The sequence below is a fragment of the Plecotus auritus genome (assembly GCF_963455305.1).
Source record: "Plecotus auritus genome assembly, chromosome: 9".
Lineage (NCBI taxonomy): Eukaryota > Metazoa > Chordata > Mammalia > Chiroptera > Vespertilionidae > Plecotus > Plecotus auritus.
The window spans coordinates 112,742,898-112,763,126 of record NC_137783.1 but is presented as its reverse complement, the minus strand read 5'-3'; the positions used below and the strand labels follow the sequence as shown (position 1 = coordinate 112,763,126).

Below are 20,229 nucleotides of genomic sequence, written 5' to 3'. Positions count from 1 at the left end.
TTTTATTTTTATTATTTTTTTGTGTGTGTGACAGTTTGTGACCAAGAATCATTTCACTTTCATTCCAGCAGCTCTCAGTATCTGCTTCTAACTTTAAGGTGTGTTGCAGCAATATGATGAGCTGTGCCTGCTAAAATACTCAAGAGGGGGTTTTATAAGAACCCAGTATCCGCCGCCTGGAGCCAGGAGAGGTCGCTTATCTTGCTGGAAACTGCAGAGCTCAGTTATGTGCCCAGACCTGCGCTAACTTACGTCATTGAACCAAGCATGGCTGATCTCACATGTTGGTGAGTTTAACACAGGAAACTGGCAAATGAACAGCATTAGGTGTCGTCACCCGGAAGGAACAGCTTCGCTCAGGAGAGCCGCTGGTCAGCTAGAGCTGAGCGTGGGACGTCAATGGTTCCTGGGACCGGGAACCAACTGGGCCTCTGCTAATACAGAGCCTGAGCGCCCTCATCCCAAAGCCCCACCCTTCGATTCGTCCTGGGACAGCCTTCTGGGCCCTTTTACAGTTTTAAGGGGCTCTGAGCTGGGGAAAGGGACACAAAAATCGAGATAGCAGAGAAAAAACAGGCATGCCCAGAGGTGTGCCCAGCCCCGTCCCCTCCTCTGATTGGCTAGGGTTGTCCTGATCCCTGACTGTGATTGGCTGCTTCCACAAAGATGCCGCTGGACGAATTCCGGCGCCGGGCCCTTGCCCTCCGCTCATTGGCTTCGGCCCTGTGGGCGGGGCCTGAGGGCGGGCGAAAGGCCGAAGAGCCGGCGAGAGGCCGAGGAGCCGGCGGCTGCGGGGACCTTCTGCCCGCGGGCGGTAAGTGCTGCGGTCCAGCCGCTTCTGACGTTGCGGACACTCGGCCGTGGGAACCTGGCATCTCCACTTTACGCGGTCGCCGTGGGGCGCTAGTGCGGTTTAAGGGGGAAGGTGGGTAGACAGCCGTGCCTCTTCTGAAGTCAGAGGTCCTGCGAAGTCTCCTCACTCTGGGGCCCTGCCCGCGCGCCCGGAGGCCCTGCCCCCGGCCCTGGGGCCTAGGGTTTGGCACCCCCGCCCCTCTGCTCGAACCCGGAAGATCGCCGCCTCCACTCACCCCTCACCCCACTCAGATCCCTCCTTGCAAGGCTTTTCCAAGCTCTGACCCCTCCTTTCAAAGGTCTTTCCCAGACTGACCCCAGCCCTGCCAAAGGCAATTTCGAAGCAATTAAATGTTTAATAAAGTTTTGTCAAAGTAATTTATGTAGAACAAAGGAAACAATGAAGCAGGTTTTATACCCTAAGAGTAATAGCTACCCACCTCTAAATCCTTTTTACAGAGACCATCGCTTTTAACTTTTTCATGCTTAAATCTATTAAGACCCTACTAAATCTAAATAATATACTTACACCGCATTTCTTGATTTATCATTTTGCTCTTTCTTTACTTCCCACCAGTTTTCCATTCTTTTTTTTTTTTTTTATTCTTCTGTTGATCTTTGTAGCTTTCAATCATAGATCTCAATCTGTGTTGTGGTAGCTTAGTGCCCCTCTGTCTTAGATGAGGATGTTGACACTTTTCCACTTCCAACCTAGAATCAGCTGGACCTCAACAGTTGCATTTAATTCTTATATATTAAAAAAATATTGGAGACATTGTTCTTAGTCCTGGGGATACAGAGTGAACAAATTTTTTTTTAATTTAATAAATCTTTATTGTCCAGATTATTACAATTGTTCCTCTTTTTTCCCCCCATAGCTCTCCTCCACCCGGTTCCCACCCCACCCTCTGCCCTTACCTCCCCCCCACTGTCTTCATCCATAGGTGTACGATTTTTGTCCAGTCTCTTCCTGAACCCCCACACCCCTTTCCCCCTGAGAATTGTCAGTCCACTCTTTTTCCATGCCTCTGATTCTATTATATTCACCAGTTTATTCTGTTCATCAGATTTTTTATTCACTTGATTTTTAAATTCACTTGTTGATAGACATATAGTTGTTGTTCATAATTTTTATCTTTACCTTTTTCTTCTTCCTCTTCTTAAAGAATACCTTTCAGCATTTCATATAATACTGGTTTGGCAGTGATGAACTCCTGTAGCTTTTTCTTATCTGTGAAGCTCTTTATCTGACCTTCCATTCTGAATGATAGCTTTGCTGGGTAGAGTAATCTTGGTTGTAGGTTCTTGCTATTATTCATCACTTTGAATATTTCTTGCCACTCCCTTCTGGCCTGCATAGTTTCTGTTGAGAAATCAGCTGACAATCGTGTGGGTGCTCCCTTGTAGGTAATTAACTGTTTTTCTCTTGCTGCTTTTAATATTCTCTCTTTGTCTTTTGCTCTTGGCATTTTAATTATGATGTGTCTTGGTGTGATCCTCTTTGGATTCCTTTTGTTTGGGGTTCTGTGCGCTTCCTGGACTTGTAAGTCTATTTCTTTCACCAGGTGGGGGAAGTTTTCATTCATTATTTCTTCAAATAGATTTTCTGTATCTTGCTCTCTCTCTTCTTCTGGCACCCCCATAATTCGGATGTTGGTACGCTTGAGGTTGTCCCAGAGGCTCCTTACACTATCTTCAAATTTTTGGATTCTTTTTTCTTGTTGCTTTTCTGGTTGACTGTTTTTTGCTTCTTTGTATTTCAAATCTTTGACTTGATTCTTGCAGTCCTCTAGTCTGCTGTTAGGTATAATATTTTTTATTTCAGTCAGTGTATGTTTAATTTCTAGTTGGTCCTTTCTCATATCCTCGAGGGTCTCGTTAAATTTATTGGCCTTTTCTAGGAAATTCTTGAAAAACCTTATAACCATGGTTTTGAACTCTATATCCAGTCGTTTGTTTTCCTCCATTTCTTTCTTTTGTGATCTGTTTCTTTGTCTCCATATTTTCACTGCTTCCCTGAGTTGGTAGAGTAGCGTTGTGTGGTAGGTGTCCTCTAGGGCACAGTGGCTCAGCCTCCCCAGTTACCTGAGGTGGATACTCTTGGTGCACCCCTTTGTGGACTGTGTGCACAGCCTTGTTGTAGTTAAGTCTTGATTGTTGTTGGTATCACTTGGAGGAATTGACCTCCAGGCCAATTGGCTGTGAGGATCACCTGGGTCTACGCTGGGAGAACTTCTGTGCTGGAGACACCCTTATGAGACAAGACTTACAAAATTGCAAAAGCCTCTGTGCTCAGCTTGGATGGGGCGGAGTCTCAGGGCGGAGCAGACAGCCTTGGCTTCCCGTCAGCCCTGCCCTATGCGGCCCCTGGGTCTCAGTGTCCCTTGGTAATCGCTGCAAGCACCTCTGAGAGAAAGCTGCCCTCGAGTTTCGCCCGCTGCCAGACAATCTAGTTTCTCCCCGAATGAGTCGGGGTTCCCAGAAACTCGCCCAGAACTGGAGTTCAGCTCAGTTGAGAGCTTCCATCTCCCTCCCACTTTAGAAAGCCAGCCGTGCATTCAGCCGCCCATGCACTCAGCAGTCAGTCCTCTCTGCGCGCGCCTCCGGACCTCTGCCTTCCGCAGCTCCCCTTAGTCTCAGTGTGCTTTCTCTTTTCCTGACAGTCCAGATTCCCCTGGAATGAGTCTGGGTTCCCAGAGTCTCGCCCGGGACTGGAGTTCAGCGCAGTCGGGAGCTTCCGTATCCCCCCCGCTTGGGAAAGCCAACCGCGCACTCAGCCGCCTGTGCACTCAGCTGCCCAACCTCTCCACACACGCGCGTTTCCGTAACTCAGCCTTTTGCAGCTCCTCTGAGTCTCAATGTGCTTTCCTCTTCCTTCTAGTTATAAAATTTCCACTCAGCCAGCTTTCCTGTGGTTCTGGATGGTGTCCGTTTTGTCTTTTAGTTGTAGTTTTGATATTGTTGTACGAGGCAGCAGTTTAGGTGTTTACCTATGCTGCCATCTTGGTTTCTCCCTAGGAGTGAACAAAATTGATGATGTCACTATCCTCTTGAAACTTCTAGTGGGCAAGTAAGACAATAAACACATACATGTCAAATTATGTTAAGAACAGGATCATGGAGAAATCATTTCAAGCTGGGAGAACAGCAGGAACCCAAGTGGGGTAAAATGACCAGGAAAGTCTGCAGGCGTCTGTAGGAACGTGTGGAAGTTTCTCTCTTTGCTTGACTGGACACGGGTGCTGTTTCAAGGATGAAGAACAAGAGCTTCGTATTGGACTGGGTGCTGGGGAACCAGGATAGGCTCTTCAGTGGGTTAGTGATTTCATAAAACTAGGTTTTAGGATACTAGATCCCACAGTTTGGTAGTGTTAGTGGGGGGCGGGAGGGCAGGAAGCAGGAGACAGGCCATTGAGAAGGCTGGACCTCCTGCTCGCCTTTAACAGAAAGTCCTGCAATATCTACTTACTGCTTCATTAACTCCAGGAAGACTTACTGGACTACTCGAAACCACAGTGATTTCTCTCTCTCTCGAATTTTTATCATACCTTGAAGCTGGAGAGGTTAGTAATTTGCCCAAGATAGAATGGTGGGGCCCAGGACCAAACATCTGTAAAATGAGAACAGTAGAATAATGGTTTCTCCTTAAGGTTGTGAAATAAACTAAGCTAGCCCATGTAAAATGCTCAGGATAGTGTAAGACTAGTGCTCAAGGAGTACTTGCTATTATGATTAACATATGCTCTCGATTTTCTAACAAATTATAAAAGCATTTTGAGTTTAGGAACTATTTCCTGTGTCTAGCTGGTTTATTTATTTAAATATTTATTCACTAATAACTGCATTTCAGGTACTGTTTAGGTGCTGAGGATACAGCAGTGACTAAGACCAACATGGCTCTTCCATTTACGAACTCTAACTACTAGCACAAACTTGCAAAGTGAACGAGTAAATATTGCCAACCATGCCAAGAGCATGCCATTGGCTGTGTAAGTTACATACCCATATGTGGCCCTGGCAAAAATCTCAGGTTTCTTGCTGGGGAAGTGCCTTCATCATATGGGTTTGATTAACATCAGATGACCTTTGTTTTTATCTGCCAATTGAGCATGTAGGTAATGAGTTTCTGGCACAGTCTCTTTTTGCCCCTTGAAGTACTAGTATATAAGTATACATATAAACATACCAGAGGGTGAGACTAGAGGTATTTCTGGCCTTATTTTAGGTACTATCCTCTTGAAACTTCCAGTGGGCGAGTAAGACAATAAACACATAAATGTCAAATGATGTTAAGAACAGGATCATGGAGAAATCATTTCAAGCTGGGAGAACAGCAGGAACCCAAGTAGGGTAAAATGACCAGGAAAGTCTGGGGTGGTCTGTAGGAACGTGTGGAAGTTTCTCTCTTTGCTTGACTGGACACGGGTGCTTTTTCAAGGATGAAGAACAAGAGCTTCCTGTTGGACTGGGTGCTTTTTTTATCCAAATTCCAGAGGAATAATGCTGATTTGGAGAGCATGATTGAGGTGGGTCTCATGACCCCAGAGGAGAGTCAGAGATGACTAAATGAATGAAAAGTGAGAATTCCTATCATTCGCTTGCTCCAGCATCCCCAGATGGCCCTCTGTGGTGTGAGTAATGTGGCCCGGTCAGAACTTCAGTTGGGAAGGCCAGTGCTTATTAAACAGGGTCAATAAAGGACCGAGGAAGGATTGAAAGGAGGAACTTGGTTTTTTCCCCACACATGAATTATCCCATTTATGGATCCCTTTGCTCCTCTGTTACGTTTTCCTCTTATCTGTTTTTCTTCTTCTCAGCCTTCAGTACCTCCGCCTGGTTTTGTTCATGTTCCGAGGAGGGAGTGAAAAGGAGCCATGGATCCGGCAGCACTGGTGGAAGCCGTCGTGGAAGAACTGGCCTGTCCCATCTGCATGGCCTACCTGAGGGAGCCTGTGAGCATTGACTGTGGCCACAGCTTCTGCCACAGCTGTCTCGCTGGACTCTGGGAAGTCCCAGGGGAATCCCAGAACTGGGGTTACACATGTCCCCTCTGCCGGACTCCTGTCCAACCAGGGAACCTGAGGCCTAATTGGCAGCTGGCCAACGTGGTAGAAAAAGTATGTCTGCTAGGCCTGCACCCAGGAATGGGGCTGAAGGGTGATGTGTGTGAGCTCCATGGAGAACAGCTAAAGATGTTCTGCAAAGAGGATGGCCTGATCACATGCGAGACCTGCAGCCGGTCCTCTGAGCATGAGGCCCACAGCGTCGTGCCCATGGAGGATGTCGCCTGGGAGTACAAGGTGGGAGGCCTAGGCTAGCTACCCCAATCTCTCCCCTGCCTCTCACTTGGCTATGTCTAAATTAGGAACTTGACCAGCGGCCCCAGAGATCAAATGAGAACTGATTCCTTTGGTCCTCATGTCCACAGAGCCTTGGGACCTGATACAGTGAGCTACATCTCTCCTTGCATCTATGACCTCCTTTGACTTCCTTCCCTCCCACTTCCATGCCCCATCCCCAACCCCAAAATGGCTTAATGCCTAACCCAAAGATGCTTCCTTACTGAGAATTTGAAGGAGGCGCAGTCTGGTTTAGCTGGAGCTCTTGGTGCCTTGAATGAATCTGGTATGGGGTAGTCAAGGCTACAGCTATCAGAAACTGCAAACCCCTAGCAATGCCACAAATAGTCATTTGACATTGTGTGAGTCACTTTAACCCCCTCATTTTATAGACAAAACTGAGGCTTAGAAATTTGAGATCATGATAATTGATTTTAGAGCTGGAAGAGACTATGGCTGAGACATTTAGGTTTGATTTTTCGTTAAGTTAGTTAAAGGAAGATCAAATGATTTGACTCAGGTCTTGCTCTTGGGCCAGTATTCTTTCTCCTCTTTCAGGCCTTTTTTTTTTGCAGGGAGGGGAGGACTGCAGGGGGGAGTCATCTCTGACACACCTGCTATTCCTTTTTTTTATCTACCCTCATCGACTTCCAGCTTCTTATACTTTCCTCAGTTGTCCATGTTGACATACCTTTACAGAATCATTATGCCAATGACTCTGATGCAATACTGGTCTTAATTTCCTTTCTGGAAGTTGAGATTAGAAGGTAAGAGTGTAAAACAAATCCCCAAAATTAGCTATTTTTCTATGTGAGAAGAATTTCTACAGAATTAAAAGTATTTACTTGCTCATTTTATTTTGAGTATTAGAATAGAGAGGCAGTATCACATAGGCATGTTAAATCCCAGCTCAACCAGTTACTAGCTGAATAGCTTTGAGTATGTCTCTCTCTCAGCATCAGTTTTCTTATCTGTACAATGGGGATAATACCAGTCTCAAGGGGTTGAGTACTGAATGTATATTTAGTACTTAAGCGTATGTGTGGCACTTGCTAACTTTTTAACAAAATGGTTAATATCATCATCAGAATACTTTATGCTTTCCAGTAGTAATCTTTTGCATGAGTATTCTAGGATAGCGCTTCTTACCTTTAATGAGCATTTGAACCACCCCAAATTCTTGCTAAAATTCTAATTCTAATTCAGGAGGTCTGGGGTGGGGCTCGAAACTCTGCATTTCTAACAAGCTTCCAGGTGGTGCTGATGCTGTCGACCCACTTGGACCACACTTTGAATAGGAAGATTTTAGGAGACCATAGGGTAATGTAGAAGATAAGTATAAAGATGCATGGATAGGCAGTCCAAGGAGGTCTTCTGCCAAGCTTGGAAACAGCCATTTTCTTTCACTCTGCAGAGACTTAGAGACTGTGGGAGTTGAAATGATTCTCAGAACGAGAGCTTCCTTGGATGTCATGTGGGCAGGATTCCATTCCCTCTTTGGCATCCCTTTGCTCCCAGCATTCATTCTGGCTCATCACCTGAGGGACACTTTTTTCCACATTACCTAGCAAGCCTCATTATCAACCCGGCTGAGGTTTTTCTCTCTTCCAGTGGAAACTCCACGAGGCTTTGGAACACCTGAGGAAAGAGCAAGAAGAGGCCTGGAAGCTGGAAGTTGGTGAGAGGAAACGAACTGCCACCTGGAAGGCAGGTTGCCGCCTGGGGAAGGAGTTTGGGTGGTTCCGGTGTTGTCCTGGAGCTGGCCATGGTGACTTCCTCATCTTTATGAGCAGAATGTGGGGATTGAAGTCAGAGCCAGGGATCCTCATGCCAGCTTCCTCCACAGGTTGTGCAGCCCTAGGCAGGCCATGTACTTCTCATTCCAGTGTCTTGATTGTGATGTAGGGATAACCTCTGGCCTAGTGCCCTTATATGTCCTCATACACACCTCACATACACTGGAAGATCACCTCTGAAATAAATTTGAGGCCGTAACTACCAAACTATCAGAACTTTAGATCAACAGAAGGTAACACTGAAGCAGTCAAAAACAACATATTGAACTGAGATAATACCAGTAAGAAGCAAAAGCATCTACCAGTGTAGTTGTTACCTGCCTTAGAGGCTCAAGTGTAGTGCTCTGGTCATTATTTTGAAAATAGCATATACTATTCTGAAAATAGGAAATAGTCTAGAGCACATAGTACCAAGATAATATCCTGGAGTGGATAAGGATAGGTATAGGGCCCCAGAAGCATGTGAGAACAGAAGATAAGAAAAATAGTAGCCTTTAACTTGGCCTCTACAGTGCCAGGCATACAGTTGGTACCAAAACATTCCAGAGTGTGTGTGTGTGTGTGTGCACGCGAGCGCTCTCGCACAGTCCCTGGTGGCCCTTGCACGAACGATATCAGTGCTTTTCTCCGATCCTGGCTATGCAGATACAGGTGGAAACCCGAAAGCAGAGTATTGTGTGGGAGTTTGAGAAGTATCGGCAATTACTAAAGCACAAGCCACCAGGTCAGCAGCTGGAGGTAGAGGCAGCCTCAGCTCTCGCCAGCCTGGAGCGGGAGGAGAGGGAAACGAAACAGAAACTGGAGCTGAATCACGATGCGCTCATCCAGCAGAGCCGGGTCCTGTGCCGGCTGATTGCAGAGCTGGAAGAGAGGTCTCAGAGGCCTGTCCGCTGGATGCTGCAGGTGAGTGCATCCGTATCCACCCCCCATCCCTGCACTTCTCTTGCCCCTGGTTGATTGGATGACCTGGCCCATTGTAGGCAAGTAGGTGGGGCGTTATTCAGGCAGCTCTGCATTCTACTCCTTTGGCCAGATTGTTGAGAGTCAGCCAGTCCAGCTCAGCCTATCCTCCCCTCCCATAGGCTTCTCCCTTCCACCTCTGGCACCTTCTCTCCAGCCTTGCCCTGCGCCTCCCTTGCTTTTAGAGAAACCCCCTCCCAGCACTCAATGTCTGTCTGGTCCCTCCAAGGAACAGCAGATACTCATGTGCTGTACTTTTTTCTCCTTTTAGGGCATTCGGGAGGTCTTAAACAGGTACGTTCCCATCCTTGGAGCCCCTGGCAGACCCAGGAGGGATAGGGGGGCCTGGCCAGAGTGGGGAAGAAACAGAGACCCATGCGGTAGAAAACCAGGGGCTGCTCCATAATCTCCCTCTTTCCTTGCTTTGGCCAAAGAAGCTTTATTCACCTTCTTTGTATTTGATCAGATTCACTTCAAGTGTTACCAATAAGAATCTCAGAAAAGTTATAAAATATGTGGTTTCAAATAGATCTCTCAAGGAGGGAAAAACACTGCAGACGTGTCCGTTAGTCTCTAAGCTCTGAGTGTGGCACACCTGTTCCTCTCCCCGTGTCAGGTGAATGTTCTGTCTGTGCCACAAACCTTCCTCTCAGTCAAATAAGTGTCCCAGCTTTGCCTGATAATGCTGGGGAATGGCACCTCCCTGCCAAGCCCCTCTTCCCTGTACTAAGGGAAGGTCCATGTGGCCAAGCTAAGACTCCTTGACCCAAGGCTTACCCCTCCTCTATTAGGAGCAAGTCTTGGAGCTTCCAGCGGCCAGAACCAGTCTCCCTGGAACTGAAGACAGATTGCCGGGTGCCAGGCCTGAGAGAGATCCTGAAGACGTATGCAGGTAATGAGTGCTGGGGGAGGTTGTGATGGGCAGTGGGAGGGGTCCCGCCCAGAAAAATAAAACCATTCAGTGTCTTCTGAATACCCAATTAGCCCCACTCCCACCCGTCACTGAGAAATCAGAGCTGTATTTATCAGGGAGACCTCTCCCATGGCCCCTCGCTCTGTACCAGCATTACCAACCAGGATTTTTTTCCCTAGCTGATGTGCGCCTTGATCCAGACACTGCTTATTCCCGCCTCATCGTGTCTGAAGACAGAAAGTGCGTGCGCTATGGAGACACCAACCAGAAACTGCCCGACAATCCTGAGAGATTCTACCGCTATAACATCGTCCTGGGCAGCCAGTGCATCTCCTCAGGCCGGCACTACTGGGAGGTGGAGGTGGGAGACAGGTCTGAATGGGGCTTGGGAGTGTGTAAGGAAGATGTCGACCGGAAGGAGGTGGTCTATTTATCCCCCAACTATGGCTTCTGGGTGATAAGGCTGAGGAAGGGCAATGAGTACCGGGCAGGCACTGATGAATACCCCCTCCTGCCCTTGCCAGTCCCTCCACGACGGGTAGGTGTCTTCCTGGATTATGAGGCCCAGGACATTTCCTTCTACAACGTGACCGACAACGGCTCCCACATTTTCACTTTCCCCCACCACCCCTTTCCTGGCCGCCTCCTGCCCTACTTTAGTCCTTGCTACAGCATTGGTGCCAACAACACCGCCCCTCTGGCCATCTGCTCCCTGGATGGAGAGGACTGAGACCCACCATCCAGCCAGAGGCCTCGGAACTTCACCTGGGCCCTGGGGGTCTTGCAGGGCACTGCCCCTGACAAGGGTTCCCTTAAACTGAGTTGAGCCTAGAATTTGGGATTCCTCTGCCTGGCCCAGTGGTCTGCTGCTCCTCAGCCCGCATCTCTCACTAAACCACTCATGTGAAGGAGGTGAGGCTTAGTCACATGAGCGTTGTCCCTGTGAGGGAAGCATGACAGAGTTGATGGTGAAGATCCGAGTGACTCTCACAAGGAGGACTTGTCCTTTCTGTAGCTCAGGCCCCTCTTTTTCAGTCCCTGTTGGTGCCATAACTAAGTCAGGAAGGACGATGAAGTAGATCCAACCTTCTGGAAACCTGTTGGCAAAAAATCCTGCTCACATCCAGAGTTGGCTGCTCTGAAGAGGCCAGTTGGAGGAGGCCTCACCTGAGGTTTGCTGCCGGTGAACAAATGTTTGAGCCCTGCTCTCTGATCTGCAAACTAGAGATATTCATTGCAGATTGTCCAGACCACTCCACTGGCCATCCCCCTCAGCATGAGCTGGGCACACTACTGTCTCAGACTCTAAGGAGACCTGTGTCCTGGCTCTGCCCTTCTTGCTGAGTGGCAGGATCAGAGAACCTGTGAGCCTTGTTTTTAGTTTCACTTTATGGATGAGAAAACTGAAATGGCCTTAATAGAGCAAGTTATTTCTCACAGAGCTATTGAAAGAAGATTATAGAGATTATAATGTATTTCTCACATTCGAATGAAACAAGATTGGCAAGACTCGCTTCTCAGGTCACATGTCTGCGTGTCATTCATTACATTTGGGTCTGAAACTTCGCACCCAATTGAAAGGTTTTTTAGCCTCTGGAAAAATGGGTGGAGTGGCTGTATACTCTCCTACCTCACAGGGTGGTTGTGAGGATCTCGGATCCATCCCATACTTGTGTTCCTTTTTCAGGGACAGAGGAAGGCAAGTTGAGAATATTGCCCATGTTACCTTCCTATCTCACATTCTCGGCCAACATCTTACAGCAGGGCCTCTGTCTCAGGGCCTCTCCTCACAGTCTAGAGCTCTTTAGACAGAACGTGTCCCTACCAGGGCAAACCCTGAGCTACTGTAATATACCGTGTATCTGTTGTACGTTTGTCTTGTTTGGGTTAGAATTGGGATTGTGACCACAGGATAGAGATGAGATTAATTTAAAATGAAAAACAAAATGCCCAGGAAAAAGACTCACTCGCCCACAAGCTAGCTGAGCTAAAGTTTAGATCTTTTTGTGTCACAAAGGGAGTCTGAATCGTTCCGGTAACTACGTAACATTCTCCCTGCCTTTGTCTTCTCTAAATCTGTGGCAGAAGGAGAAATGGGAGGCAGTGTGAGGGAAAAAGTAGGACTAGGCACAGAAAGCCAGTTTGGGAGCTGTATACATAGTGAAGGGGAACTTAAGACTGTGTATCTGTGCTATTGACCTATGAGTGATTGCTGTGTATGGCAAAAATAACTCACTGCAGGCCTTAAGAGTGTGATATGGGAAGGTTGTGTCTAGAAATGAACTGCAAGATTAGCATGAAGAGTTCATGGCTTTGCCTATTGCAAGAGGCTACAACATATACATCACATATCATCACCATGACTAAAGACACGACTTCTGATGTACTTTAGATGTGAAGGTAATGATGTTGGGGAAGGAATGAGCAGCAAAGAAGATAGTAGATGATGTATGGACAGAGGCAAAGTAATTCCTGTAATAAATAATAGCAAAAACTGCCTTTCTACTTTAATTTTAGTAAATGAAAGAGGTAAAAAAGGCGAAAATGGAGAAATAAACTCATTCTGCCCACCACGCTTCCAAATCACTTCTTAAGCATTAGCAGAATGGGATTGGACTAGTAAGTAAGTCACAGACCTGGTCTTGGCAAAGTGCTGAGCTGACCTAAAGTAAAGGGGCAGTGTGTCTTTTTGTGGGGAGGACTCAAAAGTGGTCCAGAAGGGGAAGAGGCAGGCAGGCAAGTAGCCATGTGGAGGGTAGAGTGCCTGGGGAATTGTTTATAGACTTGAGAAATAGATCTGTAGGAAGTGCTTCCCATTAGATGTCCATAGACACTTAGCAAAAGAGGCTAGGGAAAGGTCAATATTGTTCTTTTACTATTGTTTTATTAGGACAATCCTTAGAAGATTCAGAGAAAAGTTGATAAATTCATTCAAACTTAGAATGAACTAAGGAGTGGGATGGCTTAATTTGTTAAGTACTATTTGGGGGCTTTGGGGTTTTGGTTTTGTTTGTGTGCGTGGTTTTTTGTTTGGTTGTTGTTGTTGTTGTTTTTCATTTATTAGGTGATTTTGGAGCTATGGTTGCTTGTTAGAAGAATTACAGGTTAAGTGATGTCACGTCATTTCATATTTTCTGATTGTTAAGACCAGGCAAGAAGACTGGAGTTTTTAAGCATATGAAAAACCCTTTTCTTTAGGGTATTTATGTGCACTTCTCTTCTAAGAACCCCATGAAGACAGGACAAGACCTTATTTGTCTGGTTCACCATTGTACCCTCAGTCTAGCCGTGTGTGTGTGTGTGTGTGTGTGTGTGTGTGTGTGTGTGTTGATAAACAAATGAGGGAACTTTCAATCTTATTCCTAGAATCAAAGCAAAAATAAGTTCCACTTGCCTCAAAGGGGCATGAAAGACTAGATGATATTTAGTTCTAATCTTATTCAAAAACTAATTGGATGAATAATTATAAAAGTGTTCTGGAAGGGGAAGAGGCAGATAGCCATGTGGAGGGTAGAGTGCCTGCATATTCCCTGAAAATGACTACCCTGGCACCTCCAATTTGATGTGATAATTCACCACAAGGCAGGGTTCAGGCATGAGATTTGCCTATTTTTGTTTTACTGACAGAAACCAAGGGTGCAGTGCCTGAGCCTTGAAGGGAAAGGCTATTAAAAGGGTGAAGTGCTTGAGTTCTGCAAAAGAAAGAGACAGAGGGCAAATCGGTGGGTTTACAACCCACAGGAAATACAGTCTACCTTTTTTTCGAGAAGGATTGGTTGTAATGTCTTAAAAGCAAACATTGAGAGTGCTGTGAATCACAGGCACTAGTTAAATGAGCACACACTGCTTCATGTGATAGGGTAGGAGTTGTATCTGAATGTATTGGGGAAAGCACAGGATTTTCTGTTTGGGGAATAGCCATGGGAGGGAACCAGTCCACTTTGTAAAGTATTCAGTTCAATGAAGAGTTGAGTGCCAACAGTGGATCCCAGTTTCAGGGAATACTAACGTGAATGAAACAAAGCTGCAGGGTAGGTTTCTAATGGAAATGCTGTGAAGACATTTCTAGTTTGGGTGCAAGCTAGACTGTGCTTTTGTTGCTTTTCATCAGATACTAGTCAATTCTTTGGTTTGCTTATGAAGAAAGAATAGTGTGACTTTTCAAAATAGAAATCTTATCAAATATGCTTAACCACCTCATCTTGATTTGTTTTTATATTAGGGGGTTGCAAGAGGAGGAGAATTTCTTTTCACCACTCTGGGAGCTCAATGCATTATCAGATTTTTAGAGGCTGATTTCTGCTCCACTGGTATTCAGAAACAAAATATATCCTAGTAGACAGACAAGTCTGATGTTAGCAAAAGGTATGAATATAGCATGTCTGTTTGGAAGAATTATCACATGAATGATAATTATAAGACTGCAGTTCTAATAGTACCTCAAATTACTGAATTAGAAATCTATTGTGTAGCCCTGGCCACCTGGTTCAGTTGGTTAGAGCAGTGGTCGGCAAACTCATTAGTCAACAGACCAAATATCAACAGTACAACGATTGAAATTTCTTTTGAGAGCCAAATTTTTTAAACTTCTTCTAATGCCACTTCTTCAAAATAGACTCGCCCAGGCAGAAAACCAACTTCTGCGCATGAGCCACAAAGTTTCAATCACACTGTACGTGCGCGCCCGCACGTGGTATTTTGTGGAAGAGCCACACTCAAGGGGCCAAAGAGCCGCATGTGGCTCACGAGCGCAGTTTGCCGACCACTGGGTTAGAGCATCATCCAATACACCAAGATTGTAGGTTCCATCCCCAGTTAGGATACATACAAAATACAAGAAAAAAACAATGAATGCATAAATAAATGGAACAACAAAACAATGTTCCTCCCTCCCTCCCTCTGTCTCTAAATTCAAATAATTTTTTAAAAGAGATCTATTGGGTATATATTTTAAATATGTACAACATGTTAATCTTATGTGCTATCCTTTATTTTAATACCCTCTATAAATTACCATTGGTTCTTCCATCAGTAAGAAGGAGATATTCAGATATAATTGTTATCAACTCTATTAGGAAATTATCTTTTATTAAGGTTTTCAATTGTATCAGAGTTAAATATATGTACTCCTACATATGAAACCTTTTTTTTTTAAAGCTTATACTGATTATTCTCTTTAAGACTTTCTGAAAAGGTAAAATATAAAAAGTATCTGGTGAGCTGGAGAAGAGTAGTGACATTTCAGCTTCATTATTGATATTGCTATTGTTTTCTATTAACCTTTTCATCCCTGAGCACACCTTCTGAGAGGTGTTCAAAAGAAGAAAGACCTTTCATATTTGATTCCTCTCCTTTGTATCTACAGTTAAGTTATACAAGCAGGACTAGGAAGAAAGGTGAAAGATGTCTAAAACCGAACTCACATTGCCTTGGCCTCTGTTGCTTAAAAATAAAAAGCTTGTGATTAGTACACTGACTCCAACTAGCTTAACAACGGGGATATAGTAAAATGATATAGCAGGATCTTACAGGACTTAATTAATAAAGGTATATTCAAATATCCAAAATGAATTAAAACCAGAGAATCAGAGACTCAGTTTCTTCATCCCATCTTATAGATGTGCTGCTTCTGCTATGGAATAGATTTCTCTTTCCAAGTTTATGTGTTAGAAAAATGGCTACCATCAGTGATCCCAAGTTTACATCTCCTGAGATAAACTGGAATCTGTTTTTATTGGAGAAGGAATCTAGACCAGGGGTGAGCACATGGCCCAAGTTGAATGGATTCATCAATGGGCCAGAAGATAGAGTCATATATTAATAGCTGCTTCCATATAATCACATGAGGAAATGAACAATTCTGATCAAATCAGCCAGGTGTGGGAGGCCAAACAATTGGTTTCTTTTGCAGAGGTACTAGTAGGATATTAAGTTGGAAATATGGGTCAGAAGCTAAGAAAAGAAAAAAACCAAATCTATTTTTCTGCCCAAATTTGTCTCTAATTCAGATACTAGTTGATTGAAACCATTGAACATGTTGTCAAAAAAATTAACCATTTTATTCACATTCTTGCTAGAAATTGAAAAGTTACACAAGGATATTCTTCACAGTTTCATCTTAGAACTCCTTTTTCACCAGATGAAGCAAACCATCTCATATCTCTAAGACATACTATTTGAAGTAGGCTTGAATGCTCAAGACCTGAATAGACTGTGTTCATGAACCCAGGTTGGAGTGGTCAAAGAGACAGTGCATCAGCAAACTCCGTATTTGCTCCCGTATTTGTTTGGTCCTCAGACCATAGATAATGGGGTTTAAAGCAGGTGGGATGACCACATATAAGTCAGCTAGCAGCACTTGGGTGTGCAAAGGCACTATGTCCTGCCCTAGCCAGGCCACATAGATGGATGCCATCCCAGGTAGGTAGTACAGAGCCATAACCACCACGTGGGAGCCACACGTGCTTAATGCTTTCAACTGAGCATTCTTTGAGGAGAGATTGAAGACTGCCTGGAGAATCAGGGTATAAGAAGCAGCAATGAAAGCCACATCGGAGCCCACAATAATGGAAGAACCAATTAGACTATAAAGACTACTGGACATGGTGTCTGTGCATGCTAACTTGGCCACAGCCATGTGCTCACAATAGGAATGGAGAACAATGTTGGAGCCACAGAAAAGTAGATGACTCACCATATAACTTAATGGAGTCATGAATATGACAGCTCTGATGGTGATGGTCATACTCATTCCCAGCATCACTTGAGACGTGAGAATACTCTTGTAGTGTAGAGGCTTACAGATGGCTACATAGCGGTCAAAAGCCATGACCAGCAGCAGCCCTGTCTCCATAGCTGTGGTTACATGGACAAAATACATCTGAGTGAAACAAGCATTAAAGCTGATGGAGCTGCCTCCTGAGGAGAAGATGCTCACCATCTTGGGCACTACAGAGGATGCCATAACAATGTCCACAGCAGCCAGAACACAGAGGAAGCAGAACATGGGCTCGTGTAGAGTGGAATCCATCCAGATTATGGTCAAGATGAGGGTGTTTCCTAACAGGGCTATGATATACATGGCACTCATTGAGATAGCCAGCCAAAGATGTGAAGACTGCAAACCTGGGATACCCACAAGGAAGAAGGTGGCAGGGGTTTCCATTGTGTGGTTGTAGGGTGTCCCCAGCATCACAGATGAGACTGTTTTCCTGTTAATGCATAAAATGATGTAAGAAAATGATGCAATCCTGTGAGATTTATTCCCAGCTGTGTTGTTAGGAAAGCCTGGTGGTATTGTCAGTTCAGAACTAGAAAACTTAAATCTGACCAAGTTATCCTGCCACACCTCCCATCCACCTCATTATTCTTTGCCTCATTATTCATTGTTCAAAGATCGGCTTATAGGTTACCTCCTTTGGAAGTCTCTTCTGCTCTACTTCCTCCGCCATTCCATGTCAAAGCTAAATTATGTACCTTCTGAGCTTTCATGGAATCTCACATGCTGACCTCTGAGGGACCTAAATTAACAATACCAATGCTCTACTCTTTATTGCATTCAATCATATGTGTCTTGGTCATGGACTTATACCTTATACCAAGTTTGTGACACATGACTGTGGTGTGCGAGTCCATTAAAAGAATATGTGTGCTCGTTATAGCAAACATGAGTGAATGAGAAATCAGAAGAGTTTTTCTTTTTTCTTTATATGTTCAGTTCCTAATATTTAATATTTTTTGAATGAAACAATGAACTTCCTGATATTGAACATAACATATTTTGTATCCCCAGTATAGTGCTAGACAAAAGATGAATGCAGCATCCTTCTGGTTAAAAAAAAAAAAAAATGAATTGATGAATTCTGGAAAATAAGGTCATTAGAGAACAACATAATTTTTCATAGGAGATAATAAACTGTCTGGAAGTATTTATAATCCTTATCTTTACTTCAGCCTGGATTTCCTCGTTGAGCTAGGACTAGGTTCATTTAATAGATTAAATAGCTGCAAATAAAACTTTAGGGCTCCTTTATAGATGACCCCCAATATGTTTTAACGATTCATCTATATACATAACACTTTCTGATAAGCTATAAAGACATTGCAAAGTACAAAAAAGCTTTATTATTTAGAATTTTGGGGATATGATTGCAAACCAAGGTCTTTATTGAATCAGATAAACCACACTAACAACAACAAAGCCTAAACGTAAGAGATGCCTTATAATGGAATAGACAGAATAAAGTAATAAGCTCTGTTTCATGGTCATATTAAAAGAACCTTGATGTGCCCTGGCTGATTGGACTTGGTGGGTCGAGTGTCGGCCTGCGGATTGAGGTGTTCTGGGTTTGATTTTGGTCAGGGGCACATGCCCAGGTTGTGGGCTCGATCCCCAGTGTAGGAGGTGGCCAGTCAATGATTCTCTCTCATCATTGATGTTTCTCTCTCTCCTCCCTTCCTCTCTGAAATTAATAAAAATATATTTAAGTAAACAAAACAAAAACAAAAAACCTTGATGTGTATAGTCACTGAATGAGACATCTTCAGTGATAGATCATGAGAAGACAACGGAAAGCTTTTTGATATATACCCTGTACAAATCTACCTTCTGTGCACTGCTCATCCCTCCTCTGCACTCTGGCAACTTCTAGCTGGTCATATTTTTCATTTCTTTGAGGCTTTTATTTTCCTCATTTTTCTTCTGAATTAATTCTGCTAAGAGTTTCATATATTTTATTAGTCTTTTTAAATGACAGGACATTTGGTTTGTTGATCATATTTTTTTTATTTCACTCTTCAATCTATTGTTACTGAAAAGTTTCTTCTAAGATCAACAATGATCTCCATCTATGCACAGATGCCAATCTAATGATTTATTCTCATTTTTTTAATTTTACCTGACCTATCCAAAACATTTCCCATTACTGCCTACTCCTTTATTTTTTGTTTTGTTTTTTTTTTTTATTTTACATACTGTAAAATGCACAAATCTCAGGTATGCAGCTTTATGTTTTATAAAGAGAACACACAAACACATGCACATGACCACTACCCAGAGCAAGATACAGACACAGTTGCTTTCTGGTTAAGATGGTCTTCAGAAAGCTCTGATCAACACAGAACCAGACTCTGCCTTCAGCCCTGCCGTGACATTTACATAAAAACCTGGAGGGCCAATCACTGAAGAAAAGCTTAGATAAGTCACTTAACTCCAAGAAATGAATCGTAGGAGATGTGAGGATTTTTCATTCTTATTTGAAGGATGGGAAATACACAATCCAAATTAAAATTGTTTAAAAGTAAAGGCAGTAATGTATATTTTGGAGCCTTTGTGTTTATAATAACCCTATGCCTCCCCTCTACAACCAAATAAAGATGCTCCCAATCAGGCCTGCTGCCCTGTTTCTTTCCTTATAACTCCTGTGGTCTCTGAAAACTCTCCATTATTCCATGGTGGAACTTACCCCTTTCTCTCTCAGCTTTGAACCAAAGTAGTCATGTGTCCCGTGCTCTCTCCCTCTCTCCCATCCTCTCATCCTCCAGAAGGTGATCTTGATATCAGAAGTATCCACCCGACTTGCCCAGACATTTAAATGGAGTGGAAGGCTTATCTCTTTTCTAGGGTGATCCTGGCTTTCAGACTCATCAGCCCAACACCCAGTCCCAGGTCAGTTACCTAGATCCCTGGAGTTTTCTCTATTCAACATCCTCTGATGTGTCCACATGTCTTTTACTCTAAAGAATGGAGATTTATACAGGATCCTTCAGGGGGAGCTGAAAGAGCAGCTTAAAATCAAATATGAACAACAGAGTCATGGTGAGAAGTATTGCCACTTTCAAAGATGTCCCACCGGGAGCCTTCTTTCCTCTTTAGGTTCTCTGTTATCCTGCTTTTTCTCTGGACACCCCAGTTCCCCATGGCCTTTGCCCATCAGCCAAACACTGTAACTTCTCCAGAGACTGGCTTTTCTCTCTCTGGCTTTTCTCTGTGCTCTGGCCCCTGAGGTTTTCCAGATTGCAGGAGGAGGCAGTTGCTTAGTGGATAAAGAATCTTTGTTTCTTCAATCCCTCAGAGGGTACGTAAGAGTGAGAAGAATGTAGAGTGCATTCTGAAAAGAAAAGAAAAGAAAACGCCTAGATTAGATTTGTGAAAGCCTGATATGTGCCAAGCACCTTGCTGAAGGCTTTTCCCAAAGATGATCTCATTCAATTGTCATAACCCTCTAAAGTAGCTGCCATTATTACGTCTTCATTTTGTAGATGAAATTGAGGGACAGAGAAGGTCACAAAGCTAGTAAGCCAGAGTCAGGATTCAAATTCTAGCAATCATAATTCATTTCATTGGTGTAGAACTCTTCACACTGATAGT

The 20,229-nt window shown here is 44.1% G+C and overlaps 2 protein-coding genes across 3 annotated transcripts; one reads left to right on the top strand and one right to left on the bottom strand.

Annotated features, from left to right (window-relative positions):
• The first annotated feature begins 733 nt into the window (after positions 1 to 733).
• On the top strand, positions 734 to 17,093 carry TRIM68 (tripartite motif containing 68). Of its 2 annotated transcripts, XM_080640243.1 has the most exons (9): positions 734 to 814; positions 5,670 to 6,152; positions 7,803 to 7,898; positions 8,633 to 8,890; positions 9,219 to 9,241; positions 9,739 to 9,839; positions 10,040 to 10,221; positions 14,083 to 14,225; positions 15,938 to 17,093. In XM_080640243.1, exons 2-8 carry the CDS (start codon positions 5,727 to 5,729, stop codon positions 14,194 to 14,196), a joined length of 1,200 nt encoding a protein of 399 aa, XP_080496369.1. In that variant the 5' UTR covers positions 734 to 814; positions 5,670 to 5,726; the 3' UTR covers positions 14,197 to 14,225; positions 15,938 to 17,093. The 2 variants fall into 2 exon arrangements, with proteins under 2 accessions (XP_080496369.1, XP_080496368.1); XM_080640242.1 differs by lacking the exons at positions 14,083 to 14,225; positions 15,938 to 17,093 and having other exon boundaries at positions 10,040 to 13,302.
• Positions 16,078 to 17,052, bottom strand: LOC308233332 (olfactory receptor 52I2-like; the record flags this gene model as incomplete). Its single annotated transcript, XM_080640257.1, has 1 exon — positions 16,078 to 17,052. The coding sequence occupies one exon, from the start codon at positions 17,050 to 17,052 to the stop codon at positions 16,078 to 16,080; it is 975 nt and encodes a 324-aa protein (XP_080496383.1).
• Positions 17,094 to 20,229: the final 3,136 nt, after the last annotated feature.

Coding starts and splice junctions, on each gene's coding strand:
- TRIM68 (XM_080640242.1), top strand. CDS start 5,727: ATGGATCCGGCAGCACTGGTGGAAGCCGTCGTGGAAGAACTGGCCTGT. Junction 8,891..9,218: donor CTGTCCGCTGGATGCTGCAG/GTGAGTGCATCC, acceptor TTCTCCTTTTAG/GGCATTCGGGAGGTCTTAAA. Junction 9,840..10,039: donor GATCCTGAAGACGTATGCAG/GTAATGAGTGCT, acceptor TTTTTTCCCTAG/CTGATGTGCGCCTTGATCCA.